The sequence below is a fragment of the Gloeophyllum trabeum genome (genome assembly GCF_000344685.1).
Source record: "Gloeophyllum trabeum ATCC 11539 unplaced genomic scaffold GLOTRscaffold_00011, whole genome shotgun sequence".
Taxonomy (NCBI): domain Eukaryota; kingdom Fungi; phylum Basidiomycota; class Agaricomycetes; order Gloeophyllales; family Gloeophyllaceae; genus Gloeophyllum; species Gloeophyllum trabeum.
This window is the reverse complement of record NW_006920420.1, coordinates 1,062,810-1,075,800: the sequence shown is the minus strand read 5'-3', so window position 1 is coordinate 1,075,800 and position 12,991 is coordinate 1,062,810. Positions and strand designations below refer to the sequence as shown.

At 55.1% G+C, this 12,991-nt stretch overlaps 3 protein-coding genes across 3 annotated transcripts; 1 reads left to right on the top strand and 2 right to left on the bottom strand.

Annotated features, from left to right (window-relative positions):
• Positions 1-338: 338 nt before the first annotated feature.
• GLOTRDRAFT_45987 (uncharacterized protein) lies at positions 339-632 on the bottom strand (the record flags this gene model as incomplete). The annotated part of the gene is made up of 2 exons (XM_007870014.1): positions 339-379; positions 437-632. Coding segments are annotated over 2 exons (237 nt in total), but the record flags the coding sequence as incomplete, so codon positions are not given.
• A 2,948-nt stretch (positions 633-3,580) lies between these two features.
• Positions 3,581-4,070, bottom strand: GLOTRDRAFT_131486 (uncharacterized protein; the record flags this gene model as incomplete). The annotated part of the gene is made up of 2 exons (XM_007870300.1): positions 3,581-3,918; positions 3,968-4,070. The coding sequence occupies 2 exons, from the start codon at positions 4,068-4,070 to the stop codon at positions 3,581-3,583; spliced, it is 441 nt and encodes a 146-aa protein (XP_007868491.1).
• Positions 4,071-4,663: 593 nt separating this feature from the next.
• GLOTRDRAFT_63880 (carbamoyl-phosphate synthase) lies at positions 4,664-12,151 on the top strand. Its single transcript, XM_007870299.1, has 9 exons — positions 4,664-5,044; positions 5,122-7,190; positions 7,249-7,581; positions 7,638-7,816; positions 7,872-9,402; positions 9,453-11,357; positions 11,407-11,809; positions 11,866-11,936; positions 11,993-12,151. Exons 1-9 carry the CDS (start codon positions 4,801-4,803, stop codon positions 12,026-12,028), a joined length of 6,771 nt encoding a protein of 2,256 aa, XP_007868490.1. The 5' UTR covers positions 4,664-4,800; the 3' UTR covers positions 12,029-12,151.
• The last annotated feature ends 840 nt before the right edge of the window (positions 12,152-12,991 follow it).

Here is a 12,991-nt window from a genome sequence, read left to right as displayed (position 1 = left end):
AACGCGAAATACTATCATAATTATAGTCAGAGGAGTAGTACAACATAAGGTCAATACAACAGTACGGAAAGTACAATGCGTATTTTAGGGTGTGGGATGTCGATCTCGCTATAAAAAGTATTAAACAGAGTAAGTCTTATTGTACTACTTGGAGTCCAATTTCACGCGAAATACTATCATAATTATAGTCAGAGGAGTAGTACAACATAAGGTCAATACAACAGTACGGAAAGTACAATGCGTATTTTAGGGTGTGGGATGTCGATCTCGCTATAAAAAGTATTAAACAGAGTAAGTCTTATTGTACTACTTGGAGTCCAATACGCGCGCGCAATGGTTTAGACGTTGATAGCCACACAGCCGATGTTCACCAATCCGTCTATAATGCGCAAAGCCAGCTTTCACATAAGTATGAATACCAGAAGTCGCGACTCACTGTAATTATTGTTCTCGCAACATACCGGCGTCGAGTCCTGGCAGCCAACAGCAGGTAAAGCCGTGCACCCCAAGCCGAGCGGCGTCGTCGGGTCTGCGATGGTAATGCCTAGGAGGCTGATTAGCGCCGCCGCGTCGGGGTCGTCCGCCGTCGTCACGTTGTCGCAGCACTGCTGTGTGCCCGTGGAGCACTGCCCAGTCGTGGAGGAGGGCGTGGTGGTGGCGGCGCTGCTGGTGGGGGTGCCGTTGTTGGCCGAGTCAGAGTTGGATGGCGCGGGGGTGGCGGATGCACCGGGGTCGGAGGAGGTCGCGGTGGTGTCGGTCGCAGAGACAGAGGCAGAGGCGAAGGCGGAAGAAGATGCCGCGCTGGACGAGGCCACAGCGGGATCAGAGGACGAGGCGGCAGCTGGGTCCGTGGGGGAGACTGCAGCTGGGTCGCTGGATGAAGAGCCGCTACCGGCGGGAGTCGGCGCTGGATCCACTGCAGCGGTCGACGTCGCAGCGGTGCCATCCCCACCGGCGGGTGTAGCGTCTCCGTCCCCGCCGTCCGCGGAAGGAGTGGCAGAAGCGGCGGGGTCGCTCGAGGCAGACACTGAGGCGGCTGGGTCTGCATCCGTCGTCGCACCGTCTGCAGACGGGTCACCGCCGCCAATGGTGGCTGAGGCGGCGACGACGTTCCCGTCCTCGTCCGTGGGGTCGCTGGTGGCATTGCCGCCATCGGTCGGGGTACCATCTGCCGCTCCAGGAGTGTTGTCGCCGTTGACAGTGGCGGCAGCAGTCAGCGCACCACCGGTGTCATCGCTGGGGTCACCTCCGTCACTGGGACCTTGGGCTCCATCGGTTGCGGCAAAAATGGTGGGATCTGCGCCTGAGGCGGTGACAGTAACAGTCACCGTCGCGGCCGGCGAGCAACTGGGGGAACAGAGGTCAGTGGAAGAAGGTCGGAAAGATCGAACAAGCCCTCACCTCATGCCCGAGCCATCTGTTGGGCCGTCTCCGTTGTCGGTTAAAGTGCCACCGACAGCTGCGGCGGCAGCGACAGTGTTGTCTCCGGACGGGTCAGTAGAGCCGTCTGTAGGCGTGCCGCTGGAAGCACCGGCAGTCGAGGTCGCTGCCGGGTCGGCGGCGCTATCTGTCGGAATGCCGCTGACCGCGGACGAGCTCGCTGAAGATGTGTCGGTGCTGTCGGCCGCGCCGCTGCTGCTGGGGAGTGCGCTCGTCGCTGTGGTGGTGCCGCTGGTGGCGCCGGACGTGTCGGTTCCGTTCGTGGTCGAGTCGGCGCCGCCAAAGCCACCGACGATGACCGTGCCGTTGGCGACGCCGGGGACGTCTGCGGTGACGTTAAGCAGGGGCGTAGGGCCGGGGTTGAGCGCGGAGACAGTCACGTCCACTTGAGGCATTGGGCTAGCACCCACGAGCAGAGCGAGGTAGACAGAGCTAGCCAAGACAGCGAATTTGCGGGAGAACATTGCGCTGGCTAAGAGATACAGAAGGAGAACGCGTTCGCTTCTAGTGATTGAGGTCGATGGAAGTGTTGGCGGTGGTCCTGACCGCCCAGATGCTTGGCCTTTTATCCTGCCCGCTACATCAGCGACGAGGTACGACGGACGTCAGTGGACGTCGATGACGCTGACGGTAAAGGTTGGACGCGATACCGTCATATCGCAAGACCAGCCAATGGAACAGTGCATAGACGCAGCTCAGGGACGACGGAAGTGTCGTGGTGGCGTTGCAGCAGAGTCCGTCTTCATAGTGCCTGGAGGCGATCATAACCGACGGCCACTCCAATGCCAAAGCAAAGCCATGGTACTCCACTCTTGAATGGAATTCTAAGCGGTTGAATCAATTTGCAAAGGTACTGCGTTATTCCACGAGATCGACCTGGAGGCAAAGCGGTCAGACTCGACAGCAAGTACGTTCCTGCGCTAATCGTCGCCCGTGAAAGGCGCCAGTAATAACCTTCTTCATGAGAATGAAAGCGACACCTCGAGAGGATCAATGCTGGAGTCCGGCGCTGAGCAGCCACCTTTCGACTCCTGTCAGTAATACTGTATCGACGCGGAAGACACGAGATACAGGCGCCCATAACCTTCTCGGCGTGTCTGTGCTTTATCCCATATATGGCAAGTGAATAGGATCGACTGTGCTCATGACCTCGACCTCTGACGGAACTTCCGCTTGCTCCCGCTGCCAACGCCACTGTCGACGACCACCACAATGCAAGGGGACCTCATCACATAGCCCGAGAAAGTGACATATTTTGAAACGTGCCTTGTGGACCCTCCTAAAAACTCAACTTGGACTACGTCAATTCCGAGTGCAAGGACGACGGAATGACATGCTAAGGGCGTCGGAGGCACCGTACTGTTGGACAATTCAGCAGGGACGATCCGGAAATGGCTGCTTGTCGGAGATGCGCCTCGTGTTATTCCAAGAGCTGATGCGTCGTCGGACCCGGAGCAGGTGAGTGTTTGGCATAGTCGGACACTTCCAGCGGTAGAATGCCTCCTACCAGTAGGCAATGCCGCGGCGTAATCAACGGATTCCATGCTACAAGACGTCGACTAGACTACCTCTCGGTGAGATACATAGCAAGGATCACAGCTCGTGAACTTACTGTCTCCTCCGGACCTGGTGATATTCAGATGCCCCCACACATCAGGGCTGCGAAAATCAGGGAAGCATTGCGGAACTGAGGATGGCATTCAGAGATGATTGGGAATAGGATGTGAGTGCTTCTCTGCCATATATGCGCATCCCCATTATATGGATTCCAAAGAATCGAGCCCAGTGGAAGATGTATGTCCGGTCCACATCCTGGGAGACAATGAGGTATGAGGGCAGTCAGGGTGTCCGACAGAGGATGAGCGTGAGCTGAGGTACCATGAGTCTCTACGCACATGTATCGTCCGCACGTGTATCGGCGTAGGGTGACATTGCTATCGGCACAATAGATACTGTGGCCCGGCAGCAATGACAACTCATGCCCGTATACGCATTCATTTGATGCATCGTTCAGCGACGCTCTGAAAGATGGTTAAATCTGTAAAATCTCGGCCGTCATTGAACCTAAATCGCAGACTGAGGATTAGCTGCGTGCGAAGTAAGGCAGACGAAGCCGTTGCCGGCGAAGGACGTACGGCCGTCAGTGGGACACTGGCACCTGACGTGGCGCATGCGCTTCAGCCCATTGAAGAGCATCTTTGACGACCATGTCCATGCCCGCAGTCAGCTCGTACTTCGCGAGGTCGTCGAAAGCGACCCAGGCATAGTCCTGGTGCTCTTCTTGGCAGAGGACAACAGGGCCTTCCTTGACCGAAACAGCAAAGTTCAGCTGGATAGTAACTCTCTCGGTCGCATCACCGTCGCCACCTGCAGGCACCGCATACACAAAGTGCTTAAAATCGCCCATATGCATCATTTTTGACATTTTCAAGCCAGTCGCGGAGCGCGTGACGATCAGCACCTTTGCTGGGATGTCTTCTTGTGAGGAAGATCACCACGCCGATGACCACTCGGGAGTCGGTCGTACCCCTTTCCGTCGGCGGAAGCAAGAAAGTCGGAGGGCTGATCAGCCTGCGCTCAATAATGTCGGGGGATACTCGCACAGAACCGTCGACCAGTAGTGCAGACATCTTGACCGGAATACCCGGCAACGGTTGGGGCGTATGTCAGATGGGATAAACATGAAACCCGGGATGAACAGAATCATCTTTCCGGGAACGCCTTGCCCGATATAGGCATATGACTGCCTAACTTGGATTTGTCGAGCCTCCAACTCGACCGGTATTCAATGGTTCTGGACAGTTTTTCATAGTGAAGGCTCTGTCTAGCATAAAATAAATGTTTCTTCTTTTCTCCCAGCCACCAGATAGCGAAATGGTTAAAGTCATAAATATGCAGGGCATCTTCTATCCCCCCCCCCCTGTTGTCGGAGGTAACTCCGTGATTCAGCCAGACCATACCAAGTCCCGCATTCTATAAACTCCTCAGGGAAAAAAGCCACATCGACTTGTCTGGCATAGCTCCTGTGAAGCACTTGCGAGACGCACAGCGCAAGGTGAAGTTCCCCTGGTTTTTGGGAGTTTTGGGTACGTGATCGATCAGTCCCGGCGGCTCGGGGGGGACGCCGAAAGCGGGGCATACCCAAACTGGGCAATGGCAGAATTGCAGCCACGCGAGCGCGATCTGAGCCGTTAAAGAGGAGTTTTTTGAGAACGCGTTCCTCTTCCTCTCCACCCAGCCCGTACCCCCAGTGCTCCCCCGTCCCCCGCCATTTACTGCACCGCCGATACGCACTGGGTGGAGAGGAAAAGTACTCAAGGACACTGCAATAAAAAGAGTTTTCTAGCTCGTAGACCGACGATGGCACTCTCGAACCCCCCGTCTTCAGCTAACCTCCCGCCGACTAGGCCTGTACTAGCGCGAGCGGCGTCGGGTATGCCAAACGGCTACCCATCTGCGCCGGTCACGGTGCCTCCCCAGGTCGATGGCGCCAATACGACACCCGTAGACGCCGTCCTGGAGCTCGCAGATGGCACCGTTCTCCGAGGCTTCAGCTTTGGAAAGGAAGGCAAAAGCGTCGCCGGAGAATGCGTCTTTCAGACAGGTCAGTGATCAACAGTATCTTGGAACTCATCAATCTCGTAGATTACATGTCCGTATAAACTGATGCTCGTGCTGCAGGTATGGTCGGTTACACGGAATCCATCACCGACCCCTCCTACGAAGGGCAGATTCTCATCTTGACGTATCCCCTCATTGGAAACTACGGCGTGCCAGCTCGCCCTGACACCTCCAACCCCAACCCCGACATCCTCCCGCCGGACTTTGAGTCCTCGCGGATCCACGTCGCTGCTCTCGTCGTTGGGTATTACTCGCAGGATTACTCTCACTATCTGGCTTCGTCGTCTTTAGGCCAATGGCTGAAGGAAAATGACATCCCCGCCATCTATGGCGTGGACACCCGGATGCTCACCAAGAAAATCCGTGAAAAGGGTAGCTTGCTTGGCAAAATTCTTGCCAGGAAGCCCGAAGCTCGCTGTGCGAGGCCAAAGTCGCTAATTGCTCATTCTCAGCCTGCGTCGCGTGCACCGTCTCCACCGGGCACCGCGGGCTGGCGCGAGGACTACATCGATGTCCCATTCAAGGATCCGAACCAGGAGAATCTGGTCGCCGTAGTGTCCATCAAGTCACCGCGTCTGTACAAGCCAACTGTTGAGCCACTGCTGCACCCCTCCGGCCGCACTCTCCGTGTGCTGGCGCTCGACGTCGGCATGAAATACAACCAGATCCGCTGTTTCACCCACCGGGGAGTAGAACTAAAGGTCGTTCCGTGGGACTACGACTTCCTGGACGCGTCCGAAGAGCCCTTCGACGGCCTGTTCATCTCGAACGGGCCCGGCGACCCCACAACTGTGCAGGCGACGATCAACCGGCTGTCGAGGGCCCTGGAGGACGCCAAGCGGCCGATATTCGGTATCTGCTTGGGACACCAGCTCCTCGCGCTCGCAGCGGGGGCGAAGACGTCGAAGATGAAGTACGGCAACCGCGGGCACAACATCCCGTGCACGGACGCGCTCAGCGGGCGGTGCTACATCACGAGCCAGAACCACGGGTACCAGGTCGACACCGCGACGCTGCCCGCGGGCTGGCAGGAGCTGTTCCGGAACGCAAACGACGGGAGCAACGAGGGCATCTACTGCGTCGACAAGCCGTTCTTCTCCGTGCAGTTCCACCCGGAGAGCACGCCCGGGCCGCGGGACACCGAGTTCCTGTTCGACGTGTTCATCCAGAACGTGCTCGACTGCGCGAAAACGAGCGTGCTCGTGCCCATCCGCATGCCCGGAGGCAACAAGGCGGAGAACGAGGCGCGCGTGCCGCGCGCGAACGTGAAGAAGGTGCTGATCCTCGGCTCGGGCGGGCTGTCGATCGGGCAGGCGGGCGAGTTCGACTACTCTGGGTCGCAGGCAATCAAGGCGCTGCGCGAGGAGGGCATCTACACGGTGATGGTGAACCCGAACATCGCCACGATCGCGACGAGCAAGGGGCTCGCGGACAAGGTGTACTTCCTGCCCGTCACGCCCGAGTTCGTGCGCAAGATCATCCAGTACGAGAAGCCCGACGGGATCTACTGCACGTTCGGTGGGCAGACAGCGCTGAACGTCGGGATCAAGCTGAAAGACGAGTTTGAGGGGCTGGGCGTGAAGGTGCTGGGCACACCCATCGAGACGGTGATTACGACCGAGGATAGGCAGTTGTTCGCGCAGGCGATGGAGGAGATCGGGGAGAAATGCGCGATGAGCCGCACGGCGACGACGTCGGACGAGGCGGTCGCAGCCGCCGGAGAGATCGGGTTTCCAGTCATTGTACGTGCGGCATACGCGCTGGGCGGGCTGGGCAGCGGGTTTGCGCAGAACGAGGCACAGCTCCGCGCGCTGTGTGCGAAGGCCTTTGCGACGAGCCCCCAGGTGCTTGTCGAGAAGAGCATGAAGGGGTGGAAGGAGATCGAGTATGAGGTTGTGAGGGATTGCAGGGATAATTGCATCACTGTGTGCAATATGGAGAACTTTGACCCGCTGGGGATCCATACTGGTGATTCGATCGTCGTGGCTCCGTCGCAGACGCTGTCAGATGCCGACTTCAATATGCTGAGGACGACGGCTATCAATGTTATCCGCCACCTTGGTGTGGTTGGGGAGTGTAACATCCAGTACGCCTTGAATCCCGACTCGAAGGAGTATTGCATTATTGAGGTAGGATATATCTGCACCTTGAGCATGATCATCGCTGACTTAGGCTATGATTTAATAGGTGAACGCTCGTCTGTCCCGTTCCTCCGCCCTCGCATCAAAAGCGACTGGCTACCCACTGGCCTTCATCGCTGCGAAGCTCGGTCTTGGAATCCCTCTCAACGAGATCAAGAACTCGGTCACAAAGGTTACCACCGCATGTTTCGAGCCGAGCTTAGACTACGTCGTGGTCAAGATCCCGCGCTGGGACCTGAAAAAGTTTAGCCGTGTCAGTCGGCTGCTGAGCAGCAGCATGAAGAGCGTGGGCGAGGTGATGAGCATCGGCAGGACCTTCGAGGAAACGATTCAGAAGGCTATTCGTGCGATCGATGATCAGTTCCTTGGGTTTGCCAAGGTTGGTCGCGTATCATCTCTATCTTAGACCGGCTAGTCTGACTCAATACTTTGCAGAACGACTATGTCGAAGACGTCGATGAGGAGCTCCTCAATCCGACAGACAAACGGATCTTCGCTATCTCAACTGCGTTCCACCGCGGATACAGTGTTGATAAGATATGGCAGATGACCAATATTGACAGGTGGTTCCTCACGAAGTTGCAGTACATCTATCAAATGGAGCAACGCTTGTCGTTCGTATTTGGCCTCCCGTGTTTTTCTTCACGGTTTGACAATCTTGTCCGTTAGGTCCTCTACGATTGGAGCCGTGTCCCCTGAAATTCTTCGACAAGCTAAACAGCTTGGTTTCTCGGACCGCCAGGTCGCGACCTGCGTTGGGTCCAACGAGCTCGCCGTTCGCAGGCTGCGCCAGGAATTCGGCATTGCCCCGTTTGTCAAGCAGATCGATACTGTGGCCGCTGAATTTCCGGCGTTTACCAACTACCTCTACACCACGTACAATGCTGTGGAACACGATATCACGTTCAAAGACAGAGGCGTAATGGTCCTCGGTTCCGGCGTGTATAGGATTGGCTCGTCCGTGGAGTTCGACTGGTGTGCTGTGCGTGCTATCAGGACACTCCGCGACCAGGGACTTCCCACCGTCATGGTCAACTATAACCCAGAGACCGTCAGTACTGATTATGACGAAGCCGATCGTCTGTACTTCGAAAATATCAGTCTGGAGACAGTCCTCGATATCTACGATGCTGAACGATCGCGGGGCGTTATCCTATCGATGGGCGGACAGACGCCAAACAACATCGCGCTCCCACTATACCGCCAGAATGTCAAGATCTATGGAACGTCCCCGGAGATGATTGATACGGCCGAGAACAGGTACAAATTCTCCCGTCTCCTGGACGAGATCGGTGTGGACCAACCTTCGTGGAAGGAGCTCACGACTGTGGAGGAGGCGCACTCGTTCTGCGAGGCTGTGGGCTATCCCGTCTTAGTCAGGCCTTCCTACGTGTTGTCGGGCGCTGCCATGAACGTAGCGTTCACGTCGAACGATTTGCAGACCTACTTGACTCAAGCTACAGCGGTGTCCAGAGAGCATCCCGTTGTCATCACCAAATACATCGAAGGTGCAAAAGAGATCGAGATGGACGCTGTGGCCAAGGATGGCACCATGGTCATGCACTACATCTCCGAGCATGTGGAGAACGCCGGTGTACATTCCGGAGACGCGACACTTATCCACCCGCCTCAGGACTTGGACCCTCTGACAGTCCGTCAGATCGAGGAGGCTACCGCCAAGATTGGCAACGCACTGAACGTCACGGGTCCTTTCAATATCCAGTTCATCGCCAAGGACAATGAAATCAAGGTCATCGAGTGCAACCTTCGTGCTGCTCGTTCATTCCCATTCGTATCCAAGGTCACTGGGATAGACGCTATCGAGATGGCTACTAAAGTCATGATGGGCATCCCTGTGGAAGTATACCCAGACCCAGGTTTGCCCGCGGACTTCGTGGGTGTTAAGGTACCGCAGTTCAGCTTCAGCCGTCTCTCAGGTGCAGACCCTATCTTGGGTGTAGAGATGGCTTCGACTGGCGAAGTCGCTTGCTTTGGCAGAGACAAATACGAAGCGTACCTGAAGGCTCTTATTTCAACGGGCATAGTGCCTCCGAAGAAAAATATCCTGTTTTCTATTGGCGGCTATAAGGAGAAACTGGAACTTCTCCCAGTCGTTCAGAAATTGCATGCTGCTGGCTACAACATCTTTGCGACGGCAGGAACTGCTGACTTCTTCTCAGAGCACAACGTCCCTTGCAAGGTGAGGAGCTGCGTTTTGCCATACATCCCATGTACTAATATATCGATTAGTATCTGGAAGCCCTCGGCGACAACGGCGGAGATAAAGCGAAATCGGAGTACGACCTGGCTCAACATTTGGCTAATAATCTCATCGACATGTACATAAACTTGCCTTCGAAGAACCACTACCGACGGCCCGCGAGCTACACGAGTAAGGGATATCGTACTCGACGCATGGCCATCGACTTTGCCGTCCCTCTGATAACTAACGTCAAGTGCGCCAAGCTCTTGGCTGAAGCGTTGGTCCGCAAGTTAAGCCTGGACGTATCTCCCGTCGACTTCCAGACCTCCCACAGGACACATACATTCCCGGGCCTCATCAATGTTGCTAGTTTTGTTCCAGGGCTGGCCGTCAAAGGCAGTACCGACTTGATCGAGGCTACGAAGGCTTGCATCAGCGCCGGTTTCACCACTGCCGTTGTCGTCCCTATCGGTAGCAACAATAAGATAGCCGATCCTAACACCCTCGAGCAAGCTCGCGCCAATGTGAAGGATTCTGCGTTCTGCAACTATGCCTTAAGTATTGCGGCCTCGGCAGAGAATGTTAAGACATTGGACGAAGAAATACAGGCGGACGTGAAGTCACTGTTCGTTCCTCTACATACGGATAGCGTAGAGACTCAGGTGTCTGTGATGGCCTCCCACTTCGCTTCCTGGCCCGTGGATAAATTGATCGTCACAGACGCCAAAGGCTCTGACCTGGCTTCGGTCCTGCTGCTCGCTAGCTTGAATGGCCGGAGTATTCACGTCACGGACGTGAGGAGCAAGGAAGACATCCTCCTAATCTCGCTCAGCAAAGCCAAGAACTTGCGAGTTACCTGTGATGTCTCCGTTTACGCCTTGTTTTTCGCGAAAGAACAGTACCCTGGAGCTTCATGTTTGCCGTCGGAGGAGGACCAACAAACGCTTTGGCAGTATTTGAATGTCATTGATGCATTCTCAGTCAGTGCGCTTCCTTACGAAATGGCCTCGGAGCTCAAGAAACCGGCGTCCGCCCGTTCTGGTGTTGAAGAGACTCTGCCCTTACTTCTCACTGCCGTCTATGATGGCCGATTGACTCTGCCACAAATCCAGGAACGTCTGCATGACAATCCTGTCCGTATCTTTGGCCTCCCAGAACAAGCCAACACGCATGTTGAGGTCGTCATAGGGCGCAAGTCATCCTTCAATGAGCACGTATCCGCGTGGTCTCCTCTTGAAGACCGTTCTGTGGCTGGCGAAGTGCATCGAGTCGTCGTTCACGGACAGACGGTATTCCTAGATGGCAAGCTCTCTAGCAGTGCTGCAGGCAGGGACATCTCGAGTGCGACAATCAGTCACACCAGAACCGATCAAGGCACCGCGGTATTGAAGGTGGATACTACAGCTGCACCGACCAAGGCGATTGAGACTGCATCCCAACCACCTGGTGCCCCTGTCGTACCTTCTGCAGTTACACCGGCTGCTGCGACTCTGCATGGCCCTCCTGCTGCACCGAGCCTATTCACGCACGTGATGTCGCACCCTAGCTTCCACCGCCGGCACATCCTCTCTGTTAAGCAGTTTAACGCCCAGGACTTGTACGATCTGTTCGCTCTCGCTCATGAGATGCAGCTCCAGGTCGAGCGTAGTGGTACCCTAGACATTTTGAAGGGGAGGGTTCTCTGCACCCTCTTCTACGAGGCTTCGACACGCACGAGTTCTTCTTTCGATGCCGCCATGAAACGCTGCGGCGGTGAAGTGGTACAAATCAACACGAGCCATTCGTCCGTAACAAAGGGCGAGAGTCTGCCCGATACGATCCGAACCTTGGGCTGTTATGCGGATGCGATTGTGATTAGACATCCGGATGTGGGCAGCTCCCAGCTGGCAGCGAAGTTCTCCCCCGTTCCTGTCATCAATGCCGGTGACGGTGTTGGTGAGCATCCGACGCAGGTATGTATACTCCCTCTCTGTTTAACACCGCTCTGATAATGTTTCGTAGGCACTTCTAGATGTTTACACTATCCGATCGGAGCTTGGCACGGTGAACGGTCGCACTATCACGCTTCTCGGCGACTTGAAGAACGGACGAACTGTCCACAGTCTTGTCACCCTGCTTTCTTTCTATTCCGTCCGTCTGAACTTCGTATCCCCTCCTTCCCTCCGCATGCCCCCGAGGGTTGTCTCGGCAGCACGCAAAGCCGGTATTCCGGTATTCGAGTGTGAGTCCGTGGAAGAGGTTCTCGCTGATACGGACGTGTTGTACGTCACGCGTATCCAGAAGGAGCGCTTCACCAGCGAAGCGGAGTGGGACCTTGTCAAGAATGCCTACCGAGTCGACCACGCAATGCTATCCAGGGCGAAGGAAGAAATGATAGTAATGCATCCCTTGCCGAGAGTCAACGGTGAGTAGCAAACCCGTGTATGTGGTGATCCCTGCCTGATGTCTCGCGAACTGCAGAAATTGATCCCGAGGTTGACTTCGACTCTCGCCGCGCGGTTTACTTCCGACAGATGCGCTATGGCTTATTTGTGAGTCTCACCTGTTGCTTTGGTACAATCATATAGCTTAGCAACTATGCCATTAGATCCGGATGGCCTTGTTGGCAAGTGTAATGGGCTGAAAAGCAGATGCAGACGGGAACAAGGGGCGATAGTGTATACCTTACAGCAAAAGTATCTATGACTCAGAAGTACCAACCTAATGTATCCTTATTAGACATCGACCAGCCATGACTAGATCGGTCAGATTGCTTGGACAGCCAGTAGGCACCATGCAAGTGATTGTTGTGTTGAATATCGAGCAGGCTGTAGATGTATTTACTGAACCAGGAGTACGACAGGACACAGCCAGGAGGACCACAAAAATTGACTGATGAACCTAAAGGACCACTAGCGACTCCCTCCGGCGCGGACTCTGACTGCTACTCCGCTACATAACTGTGCTGTGATTCAATAGTATGAGTAGCTGGACTTTTCCAAAACGCGAAAGAATTCAAGAGAGAAAAGATCAGGACCTCCATAGCGTATTATGAAGAAGGTCTGGGAATTTATCCGCAACGCTGACGCTCTGGTCTGGTGCACAGCAAAAACACTCATCACAACATAAAAGCAGGCACAAGTAGCCAACCAAGAAGACATTCAGCGCTCACCTGGTACACCCACTACGAGAGCATTCCTGATGGTGACAAACAACAATGGACGGAGGAGTCGTCCTCGAAATTTTATAACACAGACTGAAGATGATGTAAGCCTTTCTCACAGTCGCTCACCGTACAACCTACATGTAATCATAATTAAGTAGGATCTCTGTTCAACTGTTGCCCGATGAGTCCCTCCCCTACGCCTTTCCGAGTTACAATCCCCTCAATAACTACCTGATTGTACAATGTCAATTAGCGAACAATCGAAAACTGGAATCATCTCGGGATGTCTATGAGTTGGGCACCACCAGTGTCGTAGTACAGCCGGTGTCCTGAGGGGAAGTTCTCGCTCCTCAAGCACCCCATAAATCGGCCTTGTACATGATTTCGGTACAATTTAGTTCCCGCCTTGCACAAGCTTGAGAGCTAATTCTTTATAGGACA

What these genes read in the sequence shown, in the direction of transcription:
- GLOTRDRAFT_63880 (XM_007870299.1), top strand. Translation starts at nt 4,801, where the DNA reads ATGGCACTCTCGAACCCCCCGTCTTCAGCTAACCTCCCGCCGACTAGG. An exon ending in CAAATGGAGCAACGCTTGTC is followed by an intron (nt 7,817 to 7,871) that starts GTTCGTATTTGG and finishes CTTGTCCGTTAG; the next exon opens with GTCCTCTACGATTGGAGCCG. An exon ending in AGATGCGCTATGGCTTATTT is followed by an intron (nt 11,937 to 11,992) that starts GTGAGTCTCACC and finishes CTATGCCATTAG; the next exon opens with ATCCGGATGGCCTTGTTGGC.